Source organism: Hibiscus syriacus, unplaced genomic scaffold, assembly GCF_006381635.1.
Source record: "Hibiscus syriacus cultivar Baekdansim isolate YM2019G1 unplaced genomic scaffold, ASM638163v2 tig00110828_pilon, whole genome shotgun sequence".
Lineage (NCBI taxonomy): Eukaryota > Viridiplantae > Streptophyta > Magnoliopsida > Malvales > Malvaceae > Hibiscus > Hibiscus syriacus.
The window spans coordinates 286,143-295,653 of NW_024062880.1; the positions used below are offsets into that span (position 1 = coordinate 286,143).

General features: G+C 36.1%; 2 protein-coding genes across 3 annotated transcripts; one reads left to right on the forward strand and one right to left on the reverse strand.

The window, feature by feature from the left end:
* Nucleotides 1-226: 226 nt before the first annotated feature.
* On the forward strand, nucleotides 227-5,400 carry LOC120142375 (protein EMSY-LIKE 3-like). Of its 2 annotated transcripts, XM_039157080.1 has the most exons (11): nucleotides 227-639; nucleotides 1,516-1,651; nucleotides 2,100-2,308; nucleotides 2,390-2,499; nucleotides 2,598-2,835; nucleotides 2,944-3,138; nucleotides 3,216-3,284; nucleotides 4,008-4,250; nucleotides 4,344-4,412; nucleotides 4,487-4,550; nucleotides 4,952-5,400. In XM_039157080.1, exons 2-11 carry the CDS (start codon nucleotides 1,624-1,626, stop codon nucleotides 5,023-5,025), a joined length of 1,299 nt encoding a protein of 432 aa, XP_039013011.1. In that variant the 5' UTR covers nucleotides 227-639; nucleotides 1,516-1,623; the 3' UTR covers nucleotides 5,026-5,400. The 2 variants fall into 2 exon arrangements, with proteins under 2 accessions (XP_039013011.1, XP_039013012.1); XM_039157081.1 differs by lacking the exons at nucleotides 4,008-4,250; nucleotides 4,344-4,412; nucleotides 4,487-4,550; nucleotides 4,952-5,400 and adding an exon at nucleotides 3,439-3,555.
* Nucleotides 5,401-5,769: 369 nt separating this feature from the next.
* Nucleotides 5,770-9,280, reverse strand: LOC120142438 (enoyl-[acyl-carrier-protein] reductase [NADH], chloroplastic-like). Its single transcript, XM_039157139.1, has 13 exons — nucleotides 9,126-9,280; nucleotides 8,324-8,640; nucleotides 7,958-8,067; nucleotides 7,810-7,865; nucleotides 7,644-7,728; nucleotides 7,502-7,549; nucleotides 7,229-7,303; nucleotides 7,036-7,147; nucleotides 6,862-6,913; nucleotides 6,728-6,779; nucleotides 6,579-6,636; nucleotides 6,167-6,265; nucleotides 5,770-6,080 (listed from the first exon to the last, which is right to left on the reverse strand). Exons 2-13 carry the CDS (start codon nucleotides 8,601-8,603, stop codon nucleotides 5,926-5,928), a joined length of 1,182 nt encoding a protein of 393 aa, XP_039013070.1. The 5' UTR covers nucleotides 8,604-8,640; nucleotides 9,126-9,280; the 3' UTR covers nucleotides 5,770-5,925.
* Between the last annotated feature and the right edge of the window lie 231 nt (nucleotides 9,281-9,511).

Here is a 9,511-nt window from a genome sequence, read left to right on the forward strand (position 1 = left end):
TTGAACTCAACTTTACTCATTTACAGCCCTAGGCATTTTCAATAATTAAAAAAATTATGAATATATATTAAATTATAATCACTACGTACTTTTGGAAAAATAACTTCAAAGTTTAATGGTAAAATTGAAATTATTAAAGTTTAGTAAGAAAAGTGATAAACAAACTAAAGTTCGGTGACTAGGAGTGTTATTTAATCAAAACTAGATTTCATGTCCACGTTCTTTCTCTCTCCTCTCTCAATCCAAACCAAATATCGTCAAACAAAAATTCACTCTCTAAACCCTAGTTTCATCCCTAATTTCCATATCCAAATTTCTCCCTAATTCCTTTAAATCCCAGTAGTTACTCGAATTAGAAACATAATTTCTTTCTGAAAGGGACGTGTTCGATTATCGAATCAATTTGTCGGGAGCTTATTTTATTCAATCTTTTTATTGCTTGGGGATTCGAAGGAACTTTCGGAGAAAGATACGTTTTTACAGCGTTGGAGCATCTCGAAGTTTAGCTTTTGAAAGTGATTCGTTGAATTTTATTGCTGCCTAAGCTTATTTCAAGTAAATTTTGGTTAAATTTTGAAGAATGTTGTGTGAAATAATTTTCTTTCCGTTCTCTGAATAGGAGGGGTTTGGACAGGAAAGGTAAGCTCTTAAGGTTTGTGATTTTCTTTGATTAATTGTTGGAGCGTAATTTTGTGTGTGTGAATTTAGGGTTCTCTTCGGTGAACTTGACATAAAATCGATTCTAGTTTTTTTATTATCCCGGTTTAGTGTTATGGCGGTTAGACTGGATGAAAGAATTGTGAAGCTTGATTAGAGTTGAAAGTTGATACCTCTGAGTTATCTTTGTCTTCTTAATTAAGATCATGTATTTAGTAATTAGGGTTTTTGTTTCAACGAGTTTGATTTGAGTTCATGTTTTTTTTTTTGGTTTTGACTATTTGTCATTTGCTTCATGAAAAGAAAATTGCAAGAGTTGAAGTAAATTAAAAGTCAAAAGCATCAATTCAGTAAAAATGATCTAATGGCTAAACTACAATGCCAATCTTAACATAATTGCTATATGCTGAAGTGGAAAATCATGTATTTATTCTTCTAAAAAAGTTAATTTGTAATGTTTCCAGCTGTTATTTGCTACCATGTCCTAAGGTAGATTATACAAGGAAAAAAGTTAGAAGTAACTAATTGATACCTGAATAATTGGCATTTGATGCATAACTAGGAGCATTTACGAAGGCAAACTCCTTAATCCAGAAGCCTCACAAATTTGAAATTCTAAAATGCTGCAAGAACCATCGCTTTCTTTCTATTTTTATTGATTCCATAGCTAGTTTGAAGCAGAATGTTACAATTACAATTTCTAAGCATAATATTTTAAAGGCATACTATAAGGATCTTGCATTCAGCTAGGGTATAATCGGAAGCTGCGAAGTCTTGTAGTACAGAAAATTCGGATAGCAGGGATGTTCCGGTTGGCTGAATTTATGACTAATTTGGGTTTTTGTTGATTGTTTCAAGGTATTTGTACCTTGTTTTTCTCAACACTTATTAGCTTGATTCTGGTTCTTCTGTTGGATTCAAGTGTTTTCATAGCATTAGTGAAGATTGAAATTTGAAGGAGCTATCATGGATTATGCACTTTCTGATAGTAGCGGTGAGTTGAGTTTAAAGATTTTTTTTTTCATTTTATCTTTATTTTTCGTTGTAATCTGATGATTTTGAGATGAAAAGAACTTGGTTTCTTTGGCTTGGTTAATTGGCACAAAAGTTATATGGCTTTCCTTGGCTAATCTTGAGCATTTAGGGTTCATGAAACATGCTAGTCAATCTAATATTAGTTTGTATTTGCCAAAGATTTCTTGCACACCTGCTTCTCTTTCTCAATCTTATAATTTCTACATTATTCGAAGTGTTCTGAAATGTTCATTAATGAGAGATTTCAAGAAACAATTTAACAGTTTGTAACTTTATGAAAGATTCTGTATCAGATTTCTTTCGAGTATAATAGGTATTATTCCTTGTGAACCCTTCCATAGATATTTTGACATCCTATAAACTTAAATAATGAATCTATATGAGCTTACACTGTTACACAACTGCAGGAACAGATGATGACTTCCCTCCTTCACATCAAAATCGGTTTCATAGAGGGGGTCGCACTGCTGCTGGGAATGGAAGATCAGCAGTTGTAGGTTCTGCTCCTTTGCCTCGAATGCATGGTGACATGGAAACTCAAATCCATCTCATTGAGCTGGAAGCATACTGTTCGGTCTTACGGGCCTTCAAAGCTCAAGCAGATGCTTTAACTTGGGTATATTATTCAATATTTTTTCATATTTAAGATCATTTCATAGGTTTTAAAGATATAAACCTAACATGTTGTCTCTTACAGGGGAAGGAAAGTTTAATTACTGAACTCAGAAAGGAGTTGAGAGTATCTGATGAGGAACATAGGGAACTTCTATTGACGGTTAATGCTGATGACATGATTCTTAGGATAAGGTCTGATTATACCAATGTGCTCTTCTGATCAGCTTTTATTAATGATTTCTGGTTATCTCTGAATTGTGATGGGAACTATGATCAATCATTACTATTAGGGAATGGAGAACGATGAGTGGGCTCCAGCCTGGAATGCTCAGTACCAGTCAGCCTATTCATGACCCTTTACCTAGTCCAACTGTATCAGGATCACGCAAAAAGCTGAAAACGTCACAGACTGGAGCTTCATTATCTATGGGTGGACCATCTCCTGCATTGCATCCATCTATGCAACCATCGTCATCGGCCATGAGACGGGGTCCTCCCCTAGGAACAAAGAGCAAGAAGTCAAAATTAGTAAGTTAAATGGTTTCAAGTGACATGAGAAATGTTGATGATTGAGATATGCATATTCTGTTTTAATCACTTACTGGTTATGTATCTTATGTTGCATCCTCTATGAAGTCGACACGGTACCCTTCCACAGGTGTTCCTGAAACTCCCCAGGCTCTTAATCGTTCTTCTTCAGGGGCTTTTGCAACTAATGAAACTGCCGAAGCTGCACCATATGATCCGTTAATTGGAAGGAAAGTTTGGACTAGGTGGCCTGAAGATAACCATTTCTATGAAGCTGTTATAACAGACTTTAACCGAGTTGAGGTATACTTCACTGTTAATAATCCTTTAAGCTGTTAATTACTGGATCTCTTTGTAATCCTATGTCTCAATATTGATAGGGGAGGCATGCTTTGGTTTATGATATCAATACGGCAGATGAAACCTGGGAATGGGTCAATCTCAAAGAGGTAGAATTGTTGTATCCTTACGCGATTACTTACAATACATTGTTGATCTTTTGAACTGATTTACTTTCAATTAGTTTGTTACATACCGTTTTTAACTTACCAACCCTTAAGCTTGTTGCATATGTTTCTCAACAACCTTTATTCCTCTTATCGGATATTGCAGAATTTATGTGCTAGTCCATCCTTGCCTCTTGAATCCATATTTTCCGTGAGCTATGTTTATATCTCATAGAGTTCCATTATATTTTCAAGCATAGCCAATGATCAATATGATTTCAATCACTGTATGTATTGTCTAGAATTGTACATTTAGGAGGCTTGCAAGTAACTGTTCAACGCATTTTGGTATATCTAGTATCTACTAATGTGAACGAGGGTCTTGTAATTCAGCAATTTTCATGCTTATTGTTCCAATCTTTTTCATAAACCTTCTGCATATCTTCACAATTGGCTCCAAATTAATGGTTGTGCATTACATTTATAGGATAGGATCCATGTTTTAGAACTGCTATATCTATGATCATGTAAATAACATTGTCTTAGGCTTGTATTACTGCATGCTGAAGTCATAATTTTAATGTCTCATTGTTTTTGTTACTGCCTAGGATGTCTTTTACCATCTGTTCATACTTTTTATTCTTGATCATAGAGCAATAAAAGATTAAAAATGATATTTTATTTTCCTGTCCTTTTCGATCATACAATACAATACAATAATGGCAGATATCTCCTGAAGACATTAGATGGGAAGGTGAAGATCCTGGAATATCCCATAGAGGTGGTCGTCCAGGACCAGGCCAAGGGGTTAAGAAGTCCATGGCTCGTGGTGGCAGGGTTGCTGGAGCAGGAAGAGGTCGGGGAAGTTTAAAGGGTGCCAAAAAAGATTTTCCTTCTAAGCAAAATGGCATTGGAAGGAAGGCTTTGGGTGATATTGAGATACTTCATACAGATACTCTAATTAAGGAGGTATAGTTTCTATTGGAAGCTCATCTATAGACTGCAATTGTCTCGTGTGGTGTGTGTATTTTTTTTCCTTTATAATTGTGTCAAGTTCAACAGGTGGAAAAAGTTTTTGGCGCAAGCCATCCTGATCCCCTAGAGACTGAGAAAGCAAAGAAAGTGCTGAAAGTAAGTATTTTCCTTTTTTTTTGGGTACTGCATAAGCTGTTGCAGTAATCACGACGGATATGTTATCATTGTAGGAGCACGAACAAGCGCTGGTTGATGCAATTGCTAGGCTTGAAGATGCATCTGATGATGAAAGTGGTAATGACTGATTACATATAATTATGATATGCTTACAGTAAAAGTAAGGATGCTTCATCATCTGTTCTAATATGGTTGTAGCTTTTCATGCTCAATTTACTTTTTCCCAAGGTGTACAAATTTTCAATTAATTATTGTTTTTCTCACTTCCATTCCCGAATGCAAATGATATAAATTTCAAATGGAGGATATGATATTTAGTTCATAGCTGTCGTCTTTTTGGTGGAGCTTTAGCCTGTCTCGTTATTCAGTATATCAATTTACTTCTGTTTCTGCAACTTCGACAGCAGCAAGAAAAAAAAGATTGACTTGTTTAACGCCATGTGGTTCAAAACAGTGAGTTTTATAACTATATTCATGAACAGCATCTTTTAACTTCATTTATTTGTTTGGCATAAAAGCAGATGGAGAGCACCGACTCTCACAAGGGCAATCAATGGATCAAGAAAGAGTGGAGAAAGCGGCAGTACGATGAGATGGGTGAAGGTAGGATGATCGAAGGGTCTGATGGCAATAAATGACCAACCAACGAGTGATAGTCGTCAAAGCAAGTTTGGGGGTTTGGGGGGGGGTTAACGACATGCAATTTTAGCCACAACTTCTGTATATCCCATCGTAGCAGCAGCATTGTCAACTTCGAGTGCTTGTATCTTGTTTAATCCTCCTGACCTTCTACCAGCTAAGGTAATGTCTTATCCTTTTAGTTATCTGGCTCATTGGATTTAGTTTTATTGTAACCTTAATTTAAACTAAGGTAGGAAAATGCTTGTATCATTAATCTTTTAGATGCTAGTTCTCATATGTCTGACCATTTAGAAGTTTATAAGTACACATTTTGTTTGATTTTTTATCCTCTCTCCTTACTCTGGTTTGCTGCAAGGTTTCAGATATATGTAAAAATCAGAAGCTGTTTTGTGCCCGTAAATCTATATCGAGTTTCCTTGACGAGAGTTTCGGTTTATCTTATAGTTGCTATTTTTAATTAAATCAGTGTTTGTTCTATATATAAATATATTTAAATTCTACTCATTTCAGGTTATTTGGATGGTGTATTTTTTCTTATTAAATCAAATCGGGTTTCGATAACTCGTAAAAACATCGACACGGTCACTCATAAAAACATCGACATGGGACGTTGTGATTTAAGCACCCGTTCACGATTCTTTATTGCAATTAGGATAATTAAAAATTGTTCCCTCAAGAAAGTTAATTCATGCTAGAAAAATCGTCAAAAATCACTTCAGAAGTCTAAAAAGGGCAGAGCATTAATTTCTCATGGCAAAATGGCAGCTGGTAACCGGACATCTCGACCGGTATGGTACCGACTGTAAACATCTTAGATTTAACATTCAGCACCAAATTTGTTATCAGTCTCCTAATGCTTGTCGCCAGGAATGTTGAGATATTTAAATATGGGACTGTCAACTCCAACACCCATTGCATTCAGACCGTTATCGACATATATGACGGCACCCGTGATAGCTGAAGCCAAAGGTGATGCCAAGAAGGCAGCAGTGTTCCCCACCTCATCTGCCCCATCATCAATTTCTTTAATTCAGTAATCGTGGAAGCAAAATAAGTAACACTTAAGAGTCGTAATAGTTCCTCAAAATAACCTGCTGATAGTTCTTTTTGCAGAGGTGCATTCGCAATTGAATATTCGATCATTGTGTCGATAAATCCGATTGCTTTTGCAGCACGACTTCTTAGTGGACCTGTAGACCAGAAAAAATAGCAACTGCGAGAGTGTAATTGTCGAAAAGAACAATCTCCGAGGATATTCTCAAATCCAAATAACCTTAGTTTTTGACACCATGTGCCAGAAAAAGTAAATAATGCTATGCTTATACACGGTTCTACCCATTTAAAGATACCTTGTCAATATATTTCAAGGACTGAATTATCTCATTGCAACATCCAAGAAAATAGAGCATTGGAATTACAAGCCATGGATCAGGAAAACGCGATGAATTTCAGGTTAAAATACTGAATATGTTGATAAAAGATGAGAGCATTAATCATTCATACCAGCAGATATTGTGTTGACCCGAATCTTGTTCTTTCGTCCAGCTTCGAAAGCAAGTACCTGAAAATGAATAGAGAAAAGCATAAATATGTCAAATTCAAGTAACCGGAATATGCAATCAATTAACATGCAGATAAGTTGAAGAACCCACTTTTGTATCACTTTCTAGAGCGGCTTTAGCAGAACTCATACCTCCACCATATCTGCATCATCACATCGTTTTAGGCTTCTTGTCACCTAATGCCATTTTAGGTGTATTAAGAAAACAAAACATAGCAGGCATACCCAGGAATTATCCGCTCCGAGGCAATGTATGTAAGAGAAAGTGAAGAGCCTCCTGTACCAGCAATAGCTTATTTTAGAAACACATCCCCGGGCACTAAGTCGTTCATTTGACAACAAAGCAACATAAGATGTACAGTGAACCTAACGATAGACTAGAATGCACAAAAGACCTGCCTGGATTCATCAATGGAAGAAAATGCTTGAGTAAAGAAACATAGGAGTAACTCGAAGCAGATAAAGCTGCAAGATATCCATTCCGGGATGTCTCCAATAGAGGTTTGCTGACCTGCAAACGAGTATTGTTTGTTAAGAACAAAGAATAAAGTTGAAAGCGAGATTGGCATTTAGAAGCTAAAAACTCATGTACCTCTGGTCCATTAGCTAGTGAATGCACAAGAATGTCAATGCTGCCAAAGTCCTGTTTGACGGATTCAGCAACTTCCTGTAACACATAGGAAATAACATAGCATATTGAAAAATCTCATTTGCCAAGTATACAAAAGTACATATAAAAAGTGACCAGATTCCTATACTTATACCGCAATAGGTGGTTTGAATGTGAGCTCGAGTCTACTGAAAAATAGTTTTAGGCTTTAGAAATCCCTAGACATGCACTTATGGAAGGTATTTTGGTACATACCTTAACAGTCCAATTCGAAGATCCTGCATATCGCTTATTTGATTTTATCTGCATGTAATAACCAAGATAAAAAGATGTAATAAAGGATATTTGAACTTATCAACATTTAGATTCTTTAGAGTGTCATAAACTTATCCCTTACATCTTCGGGTACATCATCAGGGTTGTCGAAGACTGCATCTAGGGGATATACTTTGGTAATCTCCATTAATGAGCCATCGGGCAATCTAAAATATCAACTTCTGTCAGAAAAAAAGCATTAATTCAAGGAAGTATCCACTATGTTGCAACATATAACCAGCTCTTACACTCGTGATTCATCGAACTTTCCACGGCGCAAGCTGGTTTCAAATATGTTCAAAGCCTACAAGGGAAACTTTGTTGTCAGCATGCCACATTCTTTTCAAGACCCTGCAAAAGCCTATATAAAGTCTACAATGATATAATTTTACTTACGGGCACCCATGTTCCCGCTAGAATTTCAGCACCCGCAGCAGCAAGCGATTTCGCTATTGCCCATCCATATCCATTGTCATCAGCTACACCAGCAATAAATGCCCTCTTACCTACAGAAAACATCACTACTAGTTTTAGAAAAATGCCTTTAAACTATTAAAGAATTAAAATAGCTTAGTTAAAGTCCTTGAGGCAACAGCCTTCCAGTTTGGTAAACAGAATTAAAGCTAAAGAAATCCAACAGAAACGTGGTAGAGACATCCGTTTTTGGAAATTGTTTTTCTACCAAAGGAGACGCATACAGCGACAATCATAAGCAACTAATACGAGAACGAGGGCAGAAACATTACAAATAGCAAGTCAAACCTTTCAAGTCAATTGGCAACCCAGAAGCAGGCTTATTTTCAACGGATACAGACATAGCCCTCGTCACAACTTTGTTAGAATTTATTGAAGACAATGCAAAACCACACCGGAAAGGCTCCAAAGATTGTGATACATTCCGAGCACTCGCCAGCTTAGTCCATGACACAGCTTTGGGATTGAAAACTAGATTGGCAGCGCCTGCCTTAAATACCCCGCGAGAGGACGCAATGTAAGGTCTTGCTGAAGCTAGTTGAAGGCTGGAAGCTGCTGTTGCCGCCATTCTCAAAAACTGATATTTCAAAGCAGAAAGTGAAAATCTGCACAGAGAAAAAAATGAATCAGGCCTGACTCAACAAACACATAAAAGAGCATGTATAATAACATACATTGTGCTTCAAGGATACATTTCATTTTGCATTTCTACCATAGAATATCTAAGCAACTAAACTAAAATGTACATCAATCCATCAACATGACTTATCACATAAAGTAAAGAAAATGAACTAAACAAGTCAAACTGGAGAATAAAATGTTGGTCGATAAACGTATGAGGAAATTCCTCAGAGACCTAAACTAATATGAAATTAACCCATCAAAGCTTCCATCCTTTTTACCTTGCTAAAACCCCAAAATTATTCACTATTCATCTCTAAGAAACAGATATATTCTTATCCAGAATTCAAATATGCCATTTTACACATTTACCAGAAAAAAATGAAAATAAACCCACAAAAAAAAAGCTATGGAAGCCTCCATTTGAGAATGGAGTACCCATTTGGGATATAAAGTGAAGGATACATACCTTTGAGAGGCAGAGAGAGCCAAAGTGGAGGTTAAGAGAAAAGAAAAAGGAGAAGAAATCTTAAGGAAGTTCGATGAGATCAAGGTAGTTTTATAAAGGGATATTGTTTTTGTTCAGTTTCAACGGAGAAGCCAAAGCCAAAGCTAAAACGCACATCGATAAAACGATTATATATAGCAGGAAAAAGCAGAGATTCAGCGCAATTGTTTGCTGGTAGGTGTAGTTCTTTCAGTGCTTGCGGAATTAGTAATTAAATATAGAGTAAATTTCACATTTAGTACCTATACTTTTAGTTTTAGACCTAAACATTCAAGTTTTTTTAAAACATACCTAAAGGTTAGCTTTTGTTTCATTTTAGTATTCTGTCCAAAATTTAACGTTAACTT